The sequence below is a fragment of the Pteronotus mesoamericanus genome, unplaced genomic scaffold (assembly GCF_021234165.1).
Source record: "Pteronotus mesoamericanus isolate MK-2021 breed Mesoamerican mustached bat unplaced genomic scaffold, CSHL_Meso_final contig_78, whole genome shotgun sequence".
In the NCBI taxonomy this organism is placed as follows: Eukaryota; Metazoa; Chordata; class Mammalia; order Chiroptera; family Mormoopidae; genus Pteronotus; species Pteronotus mesoamericanus.
In genome coordinates, this window is record NW_026555258.1 from 18624463 (window position 1) to 18648619 (window position 24157).

The 24157-nt window shown below is 41.5% G+C and overlaps 1 protein-coding gene across 1 annotated transcript; it reads right to left on the reverse strand.

The window, feature by feature from the left end:
- Window positions 1-3527: 3527 nt before the first annotated feature.
- Window positions 3528-23812, reverse strand: DNAJC25 (DnaJ heat shock protein family (Hsp40) member C25). Its single transcript, XM_054584524.1, has 4 exons — window positions 23429-23812; window positions 8744-8896; window positions 6510-6980; window positions 3528-4772 (listed from the first exon to the last, which is right to left on the reverse strand). The coding sequence occupies exons 1-4, from the start codon at window positions 23759-23761 to the stop codon at window positions 4650-4652; spliced, it is 1080 nt and encodes a 359-aa protein (XP_054440499.1). The 5' UTR covers window positions 23762-23812; the 3' UTR covers window positions 3528-4649.
- Between the last annotated feature and the right edge of the window lie 345 nt (window positions 23813-24157).

Here is a 24157-nt window from a genome sequence, read left to right on the forward strand (position 1 = left end):
AGGCCGCGCCCCAAGGGGACCGGTACCACAGGTATGCGACAGTTTGGGGTCCCCAACGGACACACGAATCCCCACTCTTACTGCATTCTAAACGCGGGCAAGACCTGCATCTACCGCTGTGGTCGGAGCCCCGACGTGGGGCCCGCACCGGGGAGCACGTCTCCACCTGGCAGGTTAATCTCAGTACATTTTAGAGATATCAGTGTCCTTGCAAACACAAACATTTCACTTGTGTCCCTGTTATCATCTGTAATTCTTCACTTCTTTTTTACAAATTTTATTTATTTTTAAAGAGAGGGGAAGTGAGAGAGAACATCGATCGTTCTCTCGCACACGCCTCAACCTGCAACTCAACCAGCGGACCCAACCGGACACCCAACCGACCACCTATCGATTTACAAGATGACGCCCCCCTAGCTGAGCCGCGCAGGTTGGGGCTTCACTTCTTTGACATGTATTTTTGTCACCTTTTTACTAACAGTAGGTTATTTTTTCCAGAAAAAGGGGCTGTAAATCACTCTTCCCCATAAAAATAATGAAATGGGGAGGTGTTTCTTCCAATGTTATAGCAAAAATGGCAGTAATATATCCTTTTGGTGTTCTAAAATGATTAAAAATAAACAGGAAAACACATTAAGAACTACATTTAATGTGACACCATAATGTACCATAAAAAATTATTTCACTTCCTTATACCCATTGCATTATTTTTAGAACTTAGCAGAAACCAGGAGCTAAAGACTTGCCAGGAGGCTTGTGGATTCAGCTTCTCCAGATTTTCACTGACTGAGACTTTTGGACATGGTGGAACTGAGGGCTACCTGGTGTCCTTCAGAGCGGTGAGCCCAAGCATGCCCGTTCATCTCATTACAAGTGTCCCTTCAGCAAATGTGGGCCTTAAACTAGTGAGTAGCCGACTATTCTGTTCTCTGAAGCTCTTTCCTGAATTGTCATCTCAGCTCCTTCACCTCAAACACCAAAGGCAACAGGAGGCAGGCAGCTGCTTCTGAAACACACACTCTCAACCCTAAGAAGCCTCCCTCTTTTTTTCCCTCTAGCACAGTACCTTGAACAAGGTAAGGAATTCAAACACCTCCTACAAGAATAAAGAAACACAGGTTTTAACACCATCAGTAAACACTCGATCACCACAGATTTTAACAAATGAGAATGAGTCCTGTTCCCTCTGAAGGCAAGGGAACCCATTTTCTGAGCACTTCGTATGCCAGGACTTTCCCCCTCTCCTAATTCTTATAATCTATGAACTAGTTAGTAGTCCTACTATTAAAAAATGAAAAATGAGGTCCAGAGGTTAACCTGCCCAAATGGAGCTACCGGTCAGCGGCAGAGCCAGACACCAGACCTTGGTCTGCTGGCTCTCAAGTGGGAGCCCTCCTGCTGCTTCCTGCTCACTCCTCTCGGGGTTAGAGGAGGAGAGACTGCTGAAGGGGAAATTCCTCCAACCCCTGCTGAAACCCCAGAGGAGTCTGTTGGAAACCTTATGGCATTGACCTAAGGCCAGGTGACCCATTCCACACAATCAAGGATACTCTGAATCTTTGAAGTACTAAGAAGCTGATTAAAGTGTACAACTAATTGTGCACGTTTTAAATTAATTAACCATAGCATTTCTCAATTTCAGGCAATCTAATCTACTTCAGACCCTAAACGTACATGAACGTGCAGACTTACAGAGTTTTAAAACCTAATTATCTAAAAAGATCCTCTCGTTTCACAGATGAGGAAACTAGAAAGGTTAAATAATTTGTTTAGCAAATTTTAGTTAGTTGGTTAGCCAGATTTGGCCTTAGCCCATATTCAAATGTGCAGAGTATCATTTTACCAAGAAGATTTATAGTTCATCCATACACAACTAATTTGTATGAATAACATTTATCTGCCTCAAAGGTACAATTATAACTCATCGGAGATCATGTCTGATACTGTCTTAAAGTAACTAGATCTATTTATACTAATGTCTAATAAAAGGCACTTCTCTTTAATTTCCACAGAACTTTCAGTTTGGGGCCAGGAAACTGGTTCATAACTCTAGTTGAATGTGAACTTAGCAATGGCTTCCACTTAACCAAAATTAGCTCCAAAGTTTGGGTATCAAAGTTTACTGCCTTTTCAGTCAAACAAAACCAAAAAAAGAATCTCAAAGGAGATGAACTATGATTTTTCTAAACATAAATTCAATGGTACTAAAATATTTGCTAATTCTTCCATTTCAACTATTTTTTCATGTAATATTTTAAAATCATATACACCAATTAAAGTGTTTAAGATTCAGGCACAGTACCTACCTAACAGATGTGTAATGAAACAGCAGCCTATGATTTATAGAGCTTAGAGAATTCATAAGGAAATAAGACCAATGAGGAAAGAGTTAGTAGTGAAATCTGTTACGAAAATTTAGACATGAATATAACCCTAAGAGTAATTTTAGCACAGATCTCAATTATATGAAGTAAAGATAACTATGTGCTATGAACTCCTGAGTACCAGGTATGAAAAGGAAATGGTGATGGCCCTAAACTTAAGCACAAGAAAAATGTTCTAACTGGTGGGGCTATGGGATCCTCTACCCAGGATTCTTCTCCAGGTATTTCTAAAATACCTGAGGAGAGAACCACAGTCCTTCCATTAAGAAGAGTCCACTCATCTTGACCCATGCAATGACCATGATTCCAAAAGACTGACCAAATTTTTACCAAGTGAGCAGACTCCTAGGACAATTCCAGAAATGAGATTTCTAGAAAGCCAGGAAGAAATACTTCAATCTAGCAAATAAGCAAAAATGACATCCAAAGATACACTGTTTTTATCAGCTAAACTTTATGAGTGCTAACATAGACAGTCCTCTTGTTTTTTCTTGTTACTAGCTAAAAGATACCTAGAATACCACAAATTTCCTTGGAATTTTAAGAGGGGCAAGTACCTACATTTCTTTTTGGTCCTTATAACATATGGTACACACATCTGTTCTTAGAGAAATACTATTGTGCATTAAGCAGATAATGAATTTTAAGAGATGGGTTGCCAGCTCTACAGCCAGCCACAGCCCCTTTGAAAGACATTTAAAAGCTGGGCATTTGAGGTTTGAAACAGCTTCCTTTAATTTAGTTCTGTAATTTCTCCACCCTTCTAAAAAAGAAGAGATGCATAAAACACTTTTATCTAAAATTTATAAAAATATAAATATTGTATCATTTCAGAATTTTATATCTGTAAAAGTGCCCTAATGATAATCTGGTCAAATTCCCACAAGTTTCTAATGAGGCAATTTATTAAAAACTCATTAAGTTTCTCACTTCAGTTCTTCATCTATATTAGCAGGGACAGGATTCTTCCCTCTTGCTCCTCTGTGCACGTCACATATTTGGGTTCAGCTCCTGAAAGGACTAGTTCATTTTTAGTTACAAACAGACTCTGCATATCTACTATCTATACTAAGCCTTTAAAATTATATCATACAAAAGCAGGATGTTAACCTTCGATTTAAAATGTCATATCAACAAACCTGATATATTGCAACCATTTTATTAATATGAGGCAATGGGATAAATCCTTTAACAGGAATCTAAAATAAACAAACAAAAAACACAGGAGCTCTGATCACTACCATGAATGTGTATTGACACCTTGGCGCAGTATCATACTTGCTTCAAATTATGTGTGAATTAGTTCCACTTCCACATCTGAAACGTTCATATTTCATTGTTTGAAAGAACAGCACACAGCCAGTCAATTCCTTTTTCTGGTTTAAATGCATGTAAATGAATTCATGTACAATGGATTTCTTTTCACCACTCAAGGACTTCATAATCTATGAACAGCTTTTCAGTACCCTATTTCTGCTTCATCTTTTAAAAATTGAAGTGATACAAAAGACCTTTTTTCGAGGTCTCTTCTGGAAAAATGTTTGAAAACAGTTATAGTCCTAAAATGACTGCAATCAAGATTATCCTACAAGGACATGACTGTAGATTCACTCTCCTGGAGAGTTTCTGATCTTATTAAGAATATTGTGACTGGGGGGAAAAGTAAAAAGACATTATGACTGGGGAGAAGAGTAAAATGGCATTCTAACAGAAGGCTCCCTCAGAGAGAGATTTTGAACCTATTTCAATCCTAGAATGACTATAATGAAGACGATGTGATACTGAAATCATTTTGTTGAAGTCTGTGTCTAGAAGACACTCAGAATAATATAATTAAATGCTGTTTTAATTTTTTATGTTTTGCGAAAATATCAGAGGCCATGAAAGCAGAAGAATGTAGCACTATAACAAAAGGGAACACGTTTGAAGAATGAGCGCTTGACCCATAAAATTTTCAATGGTATCTAATACATTTTCATGTCGAATCTTTTAACTAAACATATAAAATTTTTAAATGGCAACTAATAAATCTTCATGTCAAATCTTTTAACAAAATCCACAAATAGATTATAAAAATTGAAGAATCATAAATGTCGTATGTATAAAATTTTAAGATAAAGTTTAAATTTCTTCATTATTCTGTTTAATCAGATACTTGGGGGAATTTTAGTTCCTGCGGAAGGGCAGTTGATACATCTCTAAAATAATTCATTTATGAAAATAACACCATAATCAAGGTTTGGCATAGCAGCATTCCAGGAATTGCTACTCGTCCACAAATGTCAGCCGTCCGGGCCCTTCATTCTTCATCCATCTCCTGTATCTCTTCCATCGAGGGTCATTTGCTAACTTTTTCTTTAGTTCTTCTTCTTGTTCTTGTTTGTAGACCTATGAGTACAAATGACACTAACTGACTTTATAATCCAAAGGGAAACGTTTGTTACTAGCTTTATGGTGTATTTACATTTTTCAAAAATAAGTTTAGGTAAAAGTGACCAGTGAATGCATTGGTCTGTCATCTCAAGACCACGCACTAAAAACAGTAAGCAGTTGGGCACCTTAGCATTCGGTGATCAATACAAAAGAACAGCGTGTACCAGGACTAGTAATTTTTGTGGCCAATTTCTGTAACCTGGGAATACATGCTTTCCCTCACTGAAATCATACTTATGCTGAGTTTAAAGGGTTTAAACACTTCCTCTCTACAATTAATGTCCAATATTAAAGAATCACTTTATTTTTATTTTTATTTATATAAATTTAACTGGTGGCTTTCGGTATTTGTTGATCCTAACCAAGGAACAAAATGACCTCCTATATACATCTGTCTCCAAACGGAACTTACATCCACTTTTATCTTTAAAGATAATTATTGGTTTTTCAAAATATTTTATTAAATTTACCAAAGAAAGTTAAATAAACCTCACAGGTTAAGAATAAAACATAGGCATTTCTGGAAATTTTAGTGGATGTCAGCTGAGGCCAAATGGACAAGTTTTCATAGCCAGTCTCACAGTCACATCAAGTTTTAGAAAGAAATTATTTTACTTCCAAATTTTAGTAAGTAGTGACTAAGATAACCTCATACAATAACATAATTCAGCCCAGAACAGTACTCGATGAAAGACAGAGTTTTGTGGATTAGGCTGCTTAGCCTATGTAAAAAGAAAACTTTTCAAATCATTTAGGAGCAAAAGAGCATATTACCTTCCATTCTTATCTTATTGATAAGCAGGCTGAGTATATTCACTTGACAAAACATTCTAGCAATTCATAGTGAGTTACGTTACTTAAATAGAATTCAAACTGAAACTTGATTTTCAGTAAAATCTACTTAGGATACTACATATAAAAAGGAATGTCTATGAAACTAAAAAAAACAAATATAGCTCAGACTTCCTAGGAAGGTTTCACTGTTCTTTATTCTTACATTTAATATATTAACCAATTAATTTGACCCAAAACCTAAAATAACATTATGGTGAGATTACTAGTTCCCTTAGGACTTTAGCTAGGCAGCCAATCACCTCAAAGTAATTGCTGTAGCTGACAACTGTAAAATATTGCATTTATTAAAATGCTCAAAGTTTAGAGACATTACAATAAGTCAATTTAATTTAAAAATAAAAGTAACTTTTCATACATATGTTAGTTATTATGTAGAAGATTCTATGCTCATTTTATTTTGAAATGAAGTTATTCAACAAAATTTCTGTCTCTTATTCTTTTTTTTTAAATCTATGTGGCTAAATTTACATGACTGGAAGGAACTGTGGGAAAGACCAAATTTTAGTGAGTGCAATTAACGGGAAGTTGTGACCCCCTTGCAAATTTACATTATTCTCCCATTGCACTTTAACACGACAAATCAGACCATTCATAACATTTTCAGCATTGGTCAATTAAAGTATTTAAAACTCAACTTTTAAAAAGACAAATTACAGGTTAAAAATCCACTGTCCCACTACCAAATGTAGTCATGCTTTCCAGAAAAGTAAGATCTTTATCCATTATTTAGGTCTTGGGTTTCAGAAATCTGAGCGTACTTCTGCCGTCCCTTAGCATACACCTAATTTTGCCTTGGTGAGGAAGATGACCCAAAGTCACAGCAGACCAATTACTCACCTCATAATTCTCCTTTATCCAGAGCTCCCGTTTAAGAAAAGTTTCTTTCTGATGATCTTCTAGACTATCAAACTGAGACTTTGACATCTTCATAGATTTACGTATAAGATACAGTCTTTCTTCTTCCCCATATTCTTTGCCTTTGATATTAAAATTATAGATCCACCGGCAATACCAGGCTACATATGAGCACAGGTGAAAAGGAGCTAAGAGGATTTGAAACAGGAGAAGATCACGTATCTGGGGCTTCTGATAGCCTCCCTTTATATCGATTTTACTTTTTATAATGTTCTTTATAATATTCTCCTCCTCATCACGAATTTCCTCTTTGGATTTTTTGTTTCTGCCCTTCTCTTTGGCTTTTCTGAGCAGCCCTTGCTGCTTAGCAATCTCCATGGCTTGGATACGGTACTTGGGCACTGTGGCCAGGTAGCTGATTGCCTTGTCGTAGCTATTCCACCAGCTGAAAAACTAGAATATTTAACAAAGAAAAATGGGTCATTTTTATTACCAAAATTCATCTTGGTGAGCACTACTGCCTCCCAACCCATTCTGATTAAAAACAGGGAACTCAATCATCTTACTCTGTAAGTAAAAGATAGAACTGAATAATGCCTCTGTGAACAAGGCCAGATAAGTCAGGTAAGCCCTGAGTGGGGCCAAAAAGGTATTAAATCAGACAGAAGATACCAAAGATCAGAGGACAGGTTGATATAATCACACACCAGTGATTTCACATCTTTACTATGTGGCCCTTCCCTAGATCACTATTAAGATATCTCTCTTGGCCTGGCTGGTGAGGCTCAGTTGGAGCATCATCCTGTTGACTGAAGGGCCGTGGGTTCGATTCCCAGTCAGGGCACATACCTAGGTGATGGGTTCCATCCCCAGTCGGGGTGCATACAGGAGGCAATCAATTGATATTTCTCCCATCAGTGTTTCTCTCCCTCTTTCTCTCCCACCCTTCCCCTCTCTCTAAAATCAATAAGCATGTCCTCAGGTGAGGACTAAAAGCAAAAAAGAAGAAATCACAGGATACAGACTCAGGCAACTATATTCATTCCTATCTCTTCCATAAACCCTCTACATATACCATAGTTAATGCTCATCATATTCTGGACTGAAAGATTCAAATATGTTTGAACTCTTTACTAATTTAGACAGGAAAACATCTAACTTATTTCATAAATATATTAAACCACAAAGGGTTTTATTAATTGTCAGAGAAAGTCATATTCCTCACATTTCCATACATTTCATTTGCTGTTTTATGGAATGAATATAGCAGTTACACCAATACTATCCTGAAATATTATATTAGCAATCTACTAGGAATAGAAAGAAAAAATATATATAAATGTATGTATAAGAAAATATAAAATAACTAGGGGATTATATTATCTAAAACAGAAAAGTAAAATTATCCCTCATCAAAACTTCTACAAAAGGTGATACATTTAATATATACAATCTATAGAAGTTTTCAATAGAAATTCTTTTCTTATATAAGTTGAATCTCGTTTATGGAAATTAAATTCAAGAAGCAGTTTTCAAACTAACAAATTGCTGTATCCTAGCCCCTTGGTATGTTCTTGTCCCCTAAAGGAGGGCATGATGGCACTGTGGTTAGTTTAAGAATGGTAGGTAAAACTCATTTCAGGCTGCAGTTAAATTTTTGTGATATTTTAAGAACAACATAAAAAATGAAACTCTTTTAATCTATGTCAGTGGTTCAGCCTGAGCAGAAGCGCCCTCCGCAGGCAGGTGGAATGTGTGAGATGCCTGTGGTGGTCACAACGGTGGCGAGCACCACTCCCCGTTGGTGGGCAGGTGCCAAGATTTCTTAGTTCATGTTCAGAAGTTCGGATTTTTCTCAAGTTTAATGGAAAATTATTGAAAAGTTCTACAAAAGTAAATGATATGATCAGGTAGGTTGACATTGAACCTGGCTGTCATGTGGAAACTACACTAAAGGAGGCTATGAGAGAAAGATCCATTGTGTTTTCTTGGTAGTTATAATAATGACAGTCATCAATTTCTTGGATTTCCCACTGATAAAGATTCTGATATTATCATTGGTTGAAAAAAAAAGCATATTTTTCCAATGTAAAAATATCTCAACTGGAAGTAAAGCTTTATGAAAAGGTACTTCTAGTTCAGTTTTAGTGACTAGTGCTAGGTGCAATGTACACTCGAGCGCATGCATGTCGAGACACATATCCATTAATACACACCTGGAACACTGAAATAGCACACACACTGGCCAGAATCACAATTCTGACATCCACTGTGGGAGCTAAGCGCCTGCTGTAGTAGTGGTAGTAATGGCTGTAGTACTCGTCTGGGTGATCCAGCATATAGTCATAATCTTTTCGTGTTTCTTCATCCTGGAAAATAACAAGATCTCCAATTTCACAGACATTTCCTAAAATGGCCTTAGTGTATACTCTGTTGAGTCAAATCTAGAATTTTATAATTCTGTTAAGGTTAATCTGAGTAAAAGCACTGGAACTGTCAAAATAAAAAAATTTCCCATCCTTCTTCAAAGGCACACATTAATTTATTTCCAGAACTTTATGTTCACTATAAAGCATAATAAAAAATACTTCCCTGTATTCTTCAGTATTGTTAGGCCTCCTGGAAAAATAAAAACACTTTAATAACAATTAATGATGCCTTTTTAGCCAGTGTTATGCTAGTAAGGATGTCTTCTTCATGTTCTTATAACTTAAGAGCACATTGACACCTACTCTCAATAACAGTTGATAGGAAAAAATGTTTATATTCATTGTACGTATTCACAATCATTTTCCAGCCTTAGGGAGAAAGTTTTCTGTTGAAAGCAATGATTAAGGTAACAAAAAGCAGACAAAGCCAGTCTGTGCCTACAAAACTGAATTATGCTCATCTCAAAGAAACGTCTATGCAGTATAATGGCCGAAGGCTAGCTTTGGGACTTTGGGTAAAATTTTCAGCCTCTTTGAGCCTCACCGTTTTGTTTTTATTTTGTTTTTTTTTTTTTGAAAATAGAGATAATAATACCTGCTCTACTAAGTTTGGGTTGTTCTGAATACCAAATGACATACAATATCCAAAAACATGTTACAAATACACAGTGTATTACCTTTATAATACCTTGTCACAGCCCAGTTCATAAATATAGTAACATGTAAATCTTTCTTCATCATACAAACATGTTGAAAAAATTATAACACCCTGAAATGCTGCTCTGTTTACAAATGTTCACACATAAAACATTTCTTAAAAACTTCTCTAATTTTAATCAATTTCTAACAGGGATAAATGCCAATCTTTTATTGAGCTATATCAGCTGAAGAGCTAGTAAACTAGGTTATGAATTGCTTTTTATCACTCAGGTAACCTATTTTGTCTTGTGTCCGAAAAAATGTTAAAGACTAAAAACACAACAAATCCTTTATTCTCCATGCGTAAACAGAAACCATTATGAAAATAAAAATCTAAAAATCACCTAGAGGATTTCTTTTCTTTAGGATGAATTATTCAATGCCCACAAAATTGCAGATTTTTAGGCAAAGCCATTTCAAAATCTATACTTAGTGCTCCACTACCACAAGCGGAGGTTCTGGGGGCAGCTCAGGACCTTCTCCTGAGTCCTCCAGAAGGCAGTGTCATAAGCTTCAAACAAGAAGTTTGCTAATGACAAAAATCTCCCCTGTACCCATTAATATCATTAAATATTTTCTGTTAAGAATTCTGAATTTGAGTGAGCACATTTTCAGCAACGAATCTCTTTCACTGCATTCAATATATTTTAAAATTCTGACTAGAATTTGAAACTAGATGAACTAGTATCCAGTATGGTTAGATATAAATGTATATATGTATACTCTCCAATATGAGAACTGCCTATTATGTAAGAAGGGCTGAGCTCAGCTCATTTTATTTTCAAATTCACTCCTGGTTTGCTCATTTCTGTCAAAAAAAGATTTTCTTGCGGCAACTGCCACACTCCTCAACGGTCAATCATTTATTCCTTCTATTAGCCATTATTATATTGTAGTGCTTCTAACCTAAAGAGGGTAAAGCTTTGGAGGTCACACTGGCAGCTCCGAGCACTAAAGCCGACGTCTCTTAATGGACCTCATTTTGAGTATTTCAAGACACCCTTTGAAAATTTGTTCATTCTCTCTCCATTTTTTTTGCTATTGGGACTAATTTTATAGACATGCTCTGCTTTTGGCCTGAAATCTCTGGCTTTTAACTCAGCCTCTGAACGCTGGCAGACGCCTTTTAAAATGTATTTCTTCAAACATGATTCTCCTCCTTGCTCCAACTAGATTACAGGTAGTTTTGAAACTGACTGCTAGATGGAGATCAGATTCCTACCCACCTGCAGCGTCTCCCTCTGTGCAGAGCCTGACCGTACCTTTGGGTGAAGTCTACCGCAGGATCTCAGGGTATGGCTGAAACCTGCCACGTGAATGTCACGCATCCAATGGCCACCTTTTCTTCTTCATTCTCTTATCTTAGTGAAGGTCACAATCCACAGAATGCAGGTATCCCTCCTCAAGTATTTCACCCGATCTTCCCTGAGGGCCACCGTCTTCTCACTGGCCCCTAAATCTGTGACATCATCAAGTCCTGAGCTCCTCTAATAGGATGGTCACCTCATGCTCCAGCAACCAGGAACTCCAAAATTCGGGCCTTGTGCCTGGCCTCTCCCCTGCACCCACAGCCTGGAGGCCTCATCAGAACCCGCCAATGAGCCCTCAAACTACCTGACTCCTGCAAAAGGGTTCAGGGCCAAGCCTGACTTCTCTTAGGATGGAGTCACCATAAATTTATGACCCTGTTTTGGTCATGATTAGAGACAAGAAGATTGACCACCTGCTTGTTACAACATGTAATCACCCAGAATCTTTACTCAGTTTATAGCTTTCCCTCCAGAATGAAGAAAATGACTTTAGGCGGAGGCATGTGCATAATATACTTTAGAAGGAGTTGAAAGCTGGCACAAACTGGAGAGTTAGGAGCTCTCACAGTCTAAGTCAAAATCCTACTAGTTAGTAACCCACAAAGTTTAGAATCAGCCTAGTAAGAACACAAGGATACCGGGAATATTAGCCAAAAAAAAAAAAAAAGACAGAGACTGAGACCCAATTAGAGAGCTACAGGTAGACACTTATCACTTATTTTAACACCATATGTTTATTTTTTTTCTCCTATGCATCTTGGAACTAAGGTAGTCCAACATTTTTATTTTTTATTTTTATTTTTGTTAAATCTCCATGGCTAATAAGGTAAGTTAAAATTTCCTTGGCAACCAGCAAGGCCTCCATAACTGGCCCTAGCTTACCGAGCAACATCTCATCCTTCGCCCCTCTTCTGTCCATAGCAAACATTCAGAGAGTAATTTCTAGAATTTAGAGTGTTCTTCCAATACAGCATGTTCTTTCACACCTGCCTGTGAACACAGAATCCTTTCTAACTCAAATGCCATCCCTTTCTTCCATCTCAGGAGCCCCTATTAATCCTTCAGGACACAAACTGCACTGCTTCAGATAGGGTTACACCACCTTATTACACATATTCCCTACTTGTTATAGCACTTATCACATTGTAATCACCAGTTGTTGTTTTGGTTTTTTTTTAAAATTTTTCTTGAATGAGAACTCCTGGAAGAGAGGTAGGGTGACTCAATAATCTCTGTACATCCAAGACCTAGCACAATGCCTGGCACTCAGGAAATGTTATTTGAAAAATGAGTGAAACTTTATAAAGGCTCTGCCTCCCTAGAAACAGCTCTCTAGCTGCTCAGGACTCCATCTCACCAGGGAGGCTGGGTGGGCGATGATGTCACCAAACTTCAGTTTAGCAGCACAGCTGCTTGCTGTCACAGTTGATGGACGTAGGCTACTGTGGCTTCAATAGCTTAAACCTTAAAACAGTTTAATATCTTACCTTTCAATAAGTAGTACTTTTTCTTTCAGCAATTTTGTGGATCTTAAAGTCCCAGGGTCAGGAAGATGCCAACTTCTTTTCAAAACCAAAACCTTTATACTTGTTTCTTCCTCCTCTCTGTCCTGAGCCTTGACAAGCTGGGCAATAAGCTCCTGGTTCCTAATTTCTACCGGAAAAAATGGTGCTTCTGCTGGTGTCCACTCCACTCCCAATCCTCTCGGGCATATGCAGGAGGACTGGAACACAGCCACCATATCTAGATCAAAGGTGAACAAGAGGAAACCCACAAAGAAAGTACTCAGTCCTTCCTTCTCTGAGGAAAACGATCGTCCCCCCTCCCCAGAGGCGAAGATATATTATGTTCTTGCCCTTGAAAGACATTATGAATTGTTTACTCTTCATAAACATAAATTGCAATAGTCTGATATTGCAGCCAGTTTCACATTTTAAAGTTTCTGTGACACAGAGAGTAAAAACCATTTTAGGACGGTAAAGGCCCGGAATCAATAATATATGAAAACAGTGATATTTTGTTTGGTCTTAAAGATATGTATTAATCCTATTTTTTAAAAGAAATCAACACACACAAATGATCTTTAAAAAAAAAAATCTGTTCCCCTAAATTTTTTCCAGGCCATTGCATCCTACTAAAGAGGATAAAAATTAACTGCTACCAGATTCACGTCTTTTCACATTTCCTGCCCACCAGCCACTAGTGCAACTACCTTCTCATACATCTTCTCAGTCTATGTATGATCTCGACAACTTCCATGATTTGTAGTATCATATATATATGTATACACACACACATATATATGTAGTATACATATATATCATACACACACACACACACGTGACACTCAGGCCTGTTTTTCCTGTGTCCACCTATTTCCAAATATCCCCTGAACATTTCCTACATGTAACAAAAACATCTCAAATTCAACATGCTCCAAACCAAAACCTGTTCCCCTGTGTTTTGGTTAATAGGATAATACCATCAACTTAGTTACTTGAGCTTTTAAAAATCTTAGTTATTCTGACTCAGCAAATAATCATGCAGGGCATGAACCCTACCTTGAACTCAAAAGAGGAAAAATAGACCAATGAGATTAGGTCCTAGCCTCAAGAACTCTCCCATCTAGAAGAATCTAGGCAAGCCAGGAAAACACAATCCGGTGTGCAAAGGAATTGAGGACTGACTCACTCTGCCTGAGACCACTGGTAATGAGATTCACAGAAAAGATAAAATGAGTAATGGATTTTGAACAGCAAGTAAGATGCGGACAAGCTTGTTCCAGGCACTGAGAACGGCAAGCGTTAGGGTCCCGAAGAATCAATGAATATAATGGATTCCGTGGAGCTTGAGCACTGGGGAAATTCAGAAAGAACAGAGCAGTCAAAGTGGCCAGGAAGACAGGTGCGGATAAGATCTGTAGAGGGTCTTATATGCCACGCTGAAGTGTTAGGCTGTTATTGCCTGTGCTAGTCAAAAATAAAATTTTCTCAAGTTGAGACCAACAGCATTGAGTAGACGTATTTATTTTTGAAAAATAATTATGATAGTATTGTAAAGAGCGGAAATGAGGGAGAAACAGATTTTAGAGACTAAGAAATGGAATGAATAGGGCTTAGTGATTAAAGAAATACACAAATCAATCACACTGAGCATGGTAGCAGGGTTTTTAATTACGGTTACTGTGTGGACCATGTTGCTGTAAGACAAAGAACAGAGGACGAAGACAGCAAATTTGGAGAAGATGCACAGGAAAACCGGGAAATTCTGAGATGGGAAGAAAAAATAATTACGGGCTCTCTTTCAGTCCCTTGAGTCTCCAGGGAGTATCTGTTCCTCTGGAGGGACAGGCCTCGGTCTTTGAAAAGTCTCTTTTCCCTTTTTGAGACTGCAATAACTTGTAGAAAACTGGAAGTAATGCAAATCATTCTCACTCACAGAAAGACCAACTGCATCTGGACTAATGGCACCGAAGGCACCTCGCCCCTCCGGCCGGTCCCACAGGCGGGTCAGCGCTCCTTGTCTGACCGGAAATGGGCAGCATTGTGCCCTCTTTTGAACCAATTTTAATATCTTTCTTGTTCCCTCATTAATTAATGAGTTAAATAAAATCTCTGACACATGTTCATTCTGTATTGTATGAGACTCATGATTATATCTCCTTTTGAAATTTATCCTTTAAACAAAGATTAACAAGACTGATTTCAGACATGTTTAATTTTGGTACCTGTGCTACAGATGAAAGGCTATTGAAAATAACAACTTAGAGAACACACAGATTTTAGAGATGTCAAGGATTTAGTCGTTTCATTTAGGAAAAGCTTAGAAATTTTTAAAACAGAGTACCAGAAGGACAGCACTCTAAAGAAAAGCAATGTTTAAGGTGTAGGCAGAGGAAAAGATGACTCTGAAGGCTGAAAAGAAATGTCTAGAAAGACAGGAGAAACGGGAGAATTACTTCAAGGGAGTCAAGGGAGAGCATCATAAAGAACTACATGGCCAACACTATCAAATGACAGAAAAAGTTCCAGGAAGAAAAATGAAGAGCCTTCAGATGTGACGCTTAGAGTGTCACGTTCCCCTCAGAACAGTTCCGGTACATGTGTGGGAGTACAGGTCAGTCTCCGAGAGCTTGAATGAAAGGGAGATGAGGACAGTCAACAGCAGAACAAGAGGGATGTTGTGACCACAGCTTGAATGTAAAAAAAAAAAAAAAAAAAAAAAAAAAATAATAAGTGAAAGATATGTGAAATTAACCAAGAGATTCTTGTTACCAAAGAGGAGTGATGACATTCTAGAAGCCAGTGGATTAAAATCAGTTCAGTCACCAATGCCTTCCTGCCTTCCCCAGCCATCCTCACTATTGTTCCTAGAATTTTCTTGCAGAATCAAACACCAGATTTGTGTTACTCCTCCCCTTTTAAACCTCTGGTACCTATTCAATACATAAACTTCATATTCGTGAACACAGCTTAAAGGGTGGTCCATCATGGGTTCCCACACCAACCTTCAGTCTCCTGGAACATTCTCCCTATGATGCACCAGACCAGGCTTCTTACCTAGAAGGAGTGGATCCCCTGAAGTCTATGAAAAAAATGCAATAAGGGTCTTTGTGCTGTGACTATCTTAAAATGTTCCATTCACCCATGATAAATTTGCACAAGCTAAGTTAAAATGTCAAGGGCTCAGTTTCTGGCTAGAATGATATCGACTCTGATTGGCTGTTGATAACATCATACGTCAGGCAGTCACAGCACTAGAATTAAATACATCTGGTGTATAATCAACCTTGGCCATAAATAGGGTGTAACAGCTGAAAATAAGGGATCAGTAAAAAATAAACAACACTTACGGGATCACAGCAGAAATAGCAAATGTGGCACATAAGGGACCATGCCCTTCTGGGCCCCTGGGAGAAATCACTATCACACTTGCCATCTTTCCCACTAAATCCAGACAAGGCCTCAAAATGTCCACCGTTGTGCAAGGGAGTCGTGGCCAATGAGAGTTGACATGTGAAATAAAAACTATCTGCTATCAAGCTTACTTAATTGGGCTGTTTATCAGCATCACAACTGTTACAGAAATTTACATCCATTTGGACTGATGCTGGGTAAGAAAAACAGTAATACTAATAAGTGCAGTTAATTTTTCCCCCTAAACACAAAGTGTTCCTGGGAACCAAATAATAACAGCGATCCTTGGTGGAGAAAACCTCATGAAACTCCACCTCATTCCTGGAATAGCCCTGCACTCTCCTGACTCCATGTTTTTTGTTGATCAAGTTTTCCCTCTCCCAGAAATGTCCCTTTCGCCATCCACCTGGGTGACTGTCATAGATCCAGATCAAAGGGTTTATTCTACTCCAATCCCCAAAGAAGATAAAATTATGTTCTCTCACTCTCTGGCTGCTGAAATATCATCCACACACATTTTCATTATGCAACTTAAATAAATAACCAAACAATAGCTGTCTGTCTCCTTGTTATGTTAAAAACTTAAGGGCCAGAGCGGTGCCCTTCTCCCTGCTGTGGCCTCCTCCCCCAGCGCCCGAGTCAGCACTGGAGTCAGCACTGGTTGCGGGAAGGGGTGAGGAGCCACACTGAGGAAAAACAACAAACGGTGACAGACGAGGGCAGGGAGCACCAAACAGCTCTTCTGGCTGAATTCTTCCTAAATGAGAGCGCCCTGCCACATCAACCAGAGTGATAAAAAGAAACTGAAGTGTTCTTGTGACTTCCCGGCCAAGACAAGGCTAGACTAGCAGAAGGCTCGCTCTCCACGGCTGTAACTTACAGATACCCTTCATACCAGTGACATTTCTGAAATCTCTTCTATGTTCTTCTCTTGTGGTCTTGCAAAAGGCAGTCGAATTCTGCTGTTTTCCCCCATTTTCTGCCAATCATAGTGTTTCTAAGTTCCACCTATTCCCTCATCCACTTATTTTTATGCCATCTTTCTTATTTTATCTATTTTACCCAATTCTTATCTATATTCAAAAAATTAATGTTCTGACTTTAAAACTTTGTGAACACAATTTCTCCTTACAAATAGAAGTGCAATTTTTCTCTCATCCAGGACTTTTTCATTCATACCCACCCAATTTTATCTGTGCCGCTCTTTAAAACTACCATTACTTCGGGGTAAAATGCCAAAGTCAGTTTCATAGACCAATGTCAAAAACTCCAGAAATGCACTTTTGACTTCCAGTCTCTCTGAATCTATCTCCAGATATGAGTTTTTACCTAACAAACATTCATTATCTGATGTGCCAGACACTGTGCTAGGTGCTACGGATACACACACAAAAAACTGAGGAGCGAGGCTTAGTGCAGAGGGGAGACGGGCTACTCAGTATTTACAGTGCAGTGTGATAAGTGCTATAGCCACATAAAAAGACCCAATGTTGACACAGTGAGTGACAGTCCATTTACTTCACTTCCAAAGTCCATGAGTCCCTAACTCACCAGTAGTCAAATACACTAAATACTACTTCATTGTCTTCACCCATATTATGAAGCAAATATGGAATAGCGTGTGAGATCCTAAGTGGTTTGAATGTCCTGCTGAGGTCTGGAACTTTAAACTATTTTAAAAAATGAAGTTTATCGGGATGACAACAGTTAATAATATATAGATTTCAAGTCAGACAGAAAAAGTTAAGAACCATATGATTTCACTCATCTATGGGATATAAAACTGGAGTTTTAAGTTATCTGAAAATATGAACTAGGAACAACTGGGTGAAAGCGCCTGACCAATGCCTTGACTTCCAGTAGTACCCACCCTTCTTTTGGCAGGGGGCTTGGCCGGCGGGGGGCGGGGGGCGGGGGGCGGCGGGGGGGGCCAGCAGCAGGAGGGTGATGCAGTTTCTTCAACCTCCCTGTGCACAGATAGAATCTTTGTTGCTAAAATAACAATGACTAAGAGCACACTTTCCCTTTTCACCAAAGGCTGGCAACTATGTTTCCCCTGCCGGAGCTGAAACACTGAAGATGAAACACTGGAGAGGCCCGCAGCCACAGACCGGAGCCCAGCGGAGCTGTTTAGCCAGAGAAGTGGCTGGGTCAGGGACCACCCAACAGCTGTGCGGTGTCACAATTAAGCTGTTTGCACTAGTTTCCTTCACTGCAACCCAAATTGGAGATGTCTCTCTTTTTAATGTTATTTTTCTCATTTTTTTTCTTCTTCTCATTTGTTCTTTTTCTCATTCTTTCTTTAGAATTGTTTTTGGTTAGTATGGGTATATTTAGCATCGTTTATTAGCACAGTTAGCATTATTAGTATTAGTTACCATAGTATAGTCCTGTTTGTTATCATAGTTAGCATTGATAGTATTGTCGATATAGTTGGCAAGTCATCCTGTCTAATGACCTTGCACCGTCCCTGCCAGAGAGGAGCCCCCTATTCGCCTTTATGCTTTATGAGCTCCTGAAAGCCATTGGCCAGGGAACCTTTGTCAATGTGAGCTTGGCCAGGCACATTCTTATGGGCACAGAGGTGGCTGTCAAAGTCATTAATAGCCAGGGCTCCCCTATACTTTTTCAAGAAGCCCACTACGTGAAGGGCTTGAATTGCCAGTAACAGTTATTCGAGGCATCTGCCACCCAGGAAACATGATTCCTCTCTGTGGACCCTACGAGCAGAGGAGACTGGCCTGGCTATCTGGAGGACCACGGCCACGTGACTGAGAGGGAGGCCCGAGCCATGTCCTGGCGTCTGGTGTAAACGGTACAGTACTGCCACCAGAGGGGCATCATCCACAGGGACCTGAAGCCAGAGAACATCCTCGGAGAGGCTGAACTGAATGTCAGACTTGCAGACTTTGGGCTCAGTCGGGAATGTGTTGGCCACGAGCTAAGCACGCTCTGTGGCATCCTCTCTTATGTCACCCCAGAGCTCTTCCGCCGCCAACCCTAAGATGTCCCTGGGGTCCACGTATGGGGCTTGGGGGTAGCTGGGTACAGGGACCCCGCTGTTGGTGGGGGAGGACTTTTGAGAACTGAAGTATCAGATTCAGAGTGGACACTTCCATGTACCTATACTTTATGTCTACAGAATGTCAAAAACTTTTTAAAAAATTAATGACCCTTGAAACCCAGCAAAAGAACTCTGGAATATATTACGAAGGACCCACAACTCAATGTGGGCCAGGAGGAGGAACTCAGGCCTTACAGGGAGCCACCCCAGGAAAACATGGACCCTCAAGTAACAGAGATAAAAAAAGAACCTGGGGTTTGAATAGGACAAGATCCAGGAATAAGTAACAGAAAGTACAACAAAGCGATGGGCATACACTTGATCCTAAGGATCAGGAAAACCAAGGTGAGGGGCCACACCATCAGGGTAAGGCCCAGCCCCAATTCTGAACCCAAGAGCTTAAGTCCTTCCCCAGCCTGAGAGGTTCTGCCCTGATGGCGGGAGACTAAAGAGCCTGCTATTCCCCACTCCAGCCTGAAGTCAGGACCACCGCTCCCCACCCAGCTGAAGTCAAGGACCTCCACCCCCAACCCAGCCCTGAGCGCAGCCCTGGGGACTTCCCTCCTCCCGCAGCAGTGGCGGCAGCAGCGCAGTGCTGGTGGCGCTCCGGAGGGAACCAACAACAAAAACTCCTTTCATTCTGGGCAGCCTGATGGTGGGACCACAGCCTCTCCCTCTGGCCAGCCTGGGGTGACGAGGAGGCTCTTCCGTTTCCTATTAAGACGCATGTGCTGCAAGCTGTCCACTCACAAAAGCACAAGTCAAGCCAATGTAATTTTTGAAAGTGTGGGCAGCCAAGGCAGGGCCACAGTCAAGACTTGGGCTCAAGCCACACTCCTGCATTTTTAAAAGCCAGACTTGAAGATGCTAAGCCCCAGGGTGGCCGGCCACGTGGTGCAGGGGAGCGGCCACAGGCGCCCGCAGTGCCAGAGGTACAGACTGTGTGCGCAGAAACCTCAGGGAGAGGGCCTGGTCCAGCGGACAAGGGAGACGTGCACACTGCCCAGCGCGGAGAGTGGCCGGTAGCCCCTGGGGGCCAAGGACGGGCCCCTTCACTGCAAGGCCACCCCTCGGCCCGCACTCAGCGGAACCGCAGCAACTGGGCTGCTTTTCCCGGGCCCTTCCCCCTGCCCGCTCTCCTTTTCTCCCATGTTTGGGGGGTTCTTATTCAAGTCTTTGGTTCTTCCAAATCTTCTAATAAATTTGATGCTCCAGGAAAAAAACAATGCTAAGTGTGATAATATCTCCTTGTCTTAAAAAACGCATTTAAATTACATTAGTGTACTTATTTTTTATCAACCACCATCTAAAAAAAGAATCTCTCTCCAAGAGGCATTTATTTGACCAAGACAACCTTAGAATCATAAACCCACTAAATCTCAAACAAATATATTCCCACTTGGTGATGTATTTATTATCAACACTCAGAGATCCTTGATTGTTGGAAGTTTTGATACAACACCAGTTAGGTTATAATGAGTATATAACTTCTTATATGTGTTAAAAAGATTAAGAGTCTCAAACAGTCTAACCATTATGCAGTACACCTGAAACAAACACAGAATAATATTGGATATAAACCATAATTGAAAAATTACTACTAATAAAAGAAACTCAAACAGGCCAACAATAAGAGAAATGAAGAAGGTTATGAGAAAATTATGGGGGAGAAAAAAAGGTCCCTGGCTCCAATGGATTCACAACTAAATTATTTCAGACTTCAAGAGAGAAACGACGTCTGTTAGGTACACTGTTCCAGAGATGAAATTTACCTGTGCATTCCACAAAGCAAATACAAACTCTACTTTTTCCTCCATATATATTCCAGCATCAACTGAACAGGGCTGTGAAGGACAGTCTTCCCAACTCCCTCCCCTCCTTTTTGACTGTCTGGGAGATAAGTATACCTCCCTGAGGGTTTGCTGCTATTCTTTATGGAGAAAGATACAGAGTATAACAAAAATAGCAAACAAATGAAATGAGGCCCCAGGTCTGCAATCGCCGCCTCCCCGGAGATGATGTGTGGAATTCCAAGCAGGCTTTTCTGCAACTTGTCTTTATTCCACAGCCACTGGGACCCATCAACTTTTCCCACTAGCCTATCTGACCTGCTCTTAACAAGGGCCATGTGGACCTCTTATCTCTCACAAGCTCTCTTTCCAGCCTACAGATATAATCCATGCAAAACAGTTATATCCCCATTGCCTCAAGGGGACCATTTGGAAGGCTGAGGCCATCCAAACCAAATGACCCCTGTTCACGGGATCTTTGCATTACCCGGAAATGATATTCCCTGGCAACATCCTCGCAGTTTTCCATAATGACAAATAAAATCAGGCCACCCTGTTTGTTTTCAGTAACTTCTTCGACACACAGCAAGTCAAAGTCCCTTTGCTTTGTTCCAGGAGAGGGCAATCTGCACCGAAGTTTTTGTTTCTTGGTTTGTTTTTAAGTTTTCCTGAGCTGTTCCATCTGAAAATGGAATCTATGTCTATTTCTATAATTTTAAAATGGGTCTTTTCATAGAGCTCAGCTAAGTCTGATTTTGAAGGGCCCCGCCATCCCTACACATCCCTCTTCTCTCCCAGATGACTCCCATTCTCTTGCAGCAGCACTGAGGGAGGCTGGGAAACTGGAGGACATTCCGGCACGGCCTCCTCCCTCAGCGCAACTCCAAGTCCAGCTTCCCGCTCAGAGGCCTCCTAGCTACCGCAGGCCTCCTGTGGGAATCAAGAGTAAACGTGTTACTTTCTCCAGACCTACTGGCGTTTAACTGCCCCAAAAGTCCTTGTTCTTGACTGGACAACAGATCATTTTAACACATTTTTTATTAGGTGACAAATCAGTGCTAAACTTGAAGGGTAGAAACCTTTAGAAGCAACTGTTACAGATCTGCTAGATCAGCCTCTAAATTTGTCTCTTCATGAAAATGGCAAGTATATTTAGAGTTTTGTGGTTCCTTCCAGCAAGAATTCTCTACTGTCTCTATATCTTGGCGCTCATTTTACTAACTATTCTCATGCCAGGCCTGCCCGTCTCCAACCACAGCAGAAGGCACAGTTGCTAGTGTTTCTGCTGCCTTCTCTTCTGGAAGCTCTCCCTCTGCCCAGTGCTTGCTTACATGCCACCAGGGCTTTGGATGACCGGTGGCAGCCTTCCTGGTTGCTGGTTTGGACCACTATCTTTCCTCTGCAGAAAAACACAGACTGGGGCTTCAGATGCTGGTTGCTCTGGATGGAGAAGTGCTTTCCCATTATTCTGAAGTCTTTTCTCATTTACTCTTTATCCTAAATAATAGGCAACCCAACCCTCTGTCCCCAGCACTGACCCAGCCCCCTCCCATTCCTCAGTTAACTGCCAATAATAATTACAACCCCAGCAATGCTAGTGAAAATTCAGTGAACTAGGCATGCTCATTTTATGACCCCATACTATCTAAACCACTCTGGGAAGCATGAATGAAGAGCCTTGAACTCCTTGATTCAGTATTTTCAGCTCTGGAAAGCTAACCTGGAAAAAGAACCCATGGTTAAATTATAGTATACCCACTCGGAGCAGTCATTAAAAGCAGACTAGATAGCAACGAAAAAATGGCAAGAAAGAAAAGAAAGACCATACAATTACTGTCACATGAGCATGATGAGGCCTTTGAAGCAGAAACACTTTCATTAAGTATGATTTATACTTTGTGATTTCTTACATGGTTTGATTTCGGCAGTAGTCAAAGAAAACAGGATCAGGCTAAGTCTCCCCATCCCCACAGGGCTCAATAAAACCTCTGTCAAGTGACTGCACACATGCAAAATACTTCCTACTAGAAACTCTCCAGGTCTTGAACCCCAAGTCATTAAGCACCTATTTACAGGCCCTGTGTAGAGGGTTTCTCACACTCATTTAACCCTCATAAAAACCCTGTAAGGAGGTGTCATGGCCTTAATTCTACACATGAAGAAACAGCTAATCCAGCATATTAAGTCACTATCCAAGGTCACACAGGGCGCCCGAGCCAAGGGTTCAACATGGTCTTCTGCCTGGGTGTTCATTGCTCTTCTTCTGTTTTTCTAGATCCTTAAACCCAAGCTAAATGTCCCAATTCATAGCATCCCCACAAACCCAGTTTCTGTCATGCCAGCTGGTGCTGTCACGCTATCAGTCCATACTGAAGACCGTTCCTGTGTTTCTATCACAGATCCTGGTAGTGATACAATCACCACTCTGCTTTCCGAGTGTGAGCTGCACGTTATTAAAATGCTTTCACTAATTCGCATTGCAAGGACTGTCACCGAAAGAGCGGGCTGGCTGTCCCCCTAAGGCCAGAGGGGTTTCCGATCTCCGTCGGTGGGCCGTGTGGGCTCTGCCAGAGACCCACTGGGAGAGCGGGAGCCTCCGACCGCACGTGGCGGTGCCCGCGCCCGGCGCGGGGAGGGGGCCGCGTGCTCCCCGCGACGGGTCCTCGCAGCCCACCCGTGACCCAAGGCCTCACCTTGAGAGTCTCGTAGGCGGTCGCCACCAGCAGGAAGGCCTCCTCGGCGCTCTGCGGCGTTCGCCCGGGGCCCTCGTCGCCGGGCTCGGGCCGGTAGCGGTCGGGGTGGTAGCGCCGGGCCAGCTGGCGGTAGGCCCGGGCGATCTCCGCCTTGCTGGCCGCGCGGCTCACGCCCAGCACCTCGTAGCAGTCCCGCGTGCCGCAGTAGAGCCCCTCCACCAGGGCCCACGCCGGCCGCGCCAGCAGCAGCGTCAGCAGCAGCTGCGGCAGCAGCGCCAGCCGGAGCCGCGCCGCGTTCCCGGCTTTCCGGCACGGAAGGAGCCGCGCCGCCATTCCGGCCTCGGCCGCCGATCCGCCCCCCGAGCGCCCGGCCGCCCTCCGCCAAGCGCCGGGCTCTTCCGCGGCGTCCGGCTCCAGCTCCGCAGGGGACGCCTCCGCGCAGGCGCACAGCGGGCGGAGGCCGCCGCAGAGTTCGCCGCCGCAGTTGCCAGGGCGACGGACGCCTTGGCCGCCTGCAGTTTCCGCGAGGTCGCAGAACGCCTTCGGAATCGCAGGGACGGAAGGAGTGATCTGTGCCGCGTGCGAAGGCGCCCTGAGCCAGCCCAGGGTGCTTTTCCGTCCACAGGGCGACCTTTTCGGCGTTATGAGCTCACCTGCTGCCATGGGAAGTTCCCCTCTCTTGCCTTCTGGTTCTCAGCCTCGGAGAGTCAGAATGATGCCCCGGGCGTT

Excerpts from the sequence above, each read along its gene's own strand:
- DNAJC25 (XM_054584524.1), bottom strand. The coding sequence starts at position 23,761 with ATGGCGGCGCGGCTCCTTCCGTGCCGGAAAGCCGGGAACGCGGCGCGG. Across the intron at positions 8,897-23,428 it reads CCGCCTACGAGACTCTCAAG|GATGAAGAAACACGAAAAGA; the intron begins GTGAGGCCTTGG and ends GTTATTTTCCAG. Across the intron at positions 6,981-8,743 it reads GTGCTATTTCAGTGTTCCAG|TTTTTCAGCTGGTGGAATAG; the intron begins GTGTGTATTAAT and ends TAAATATTCTAG.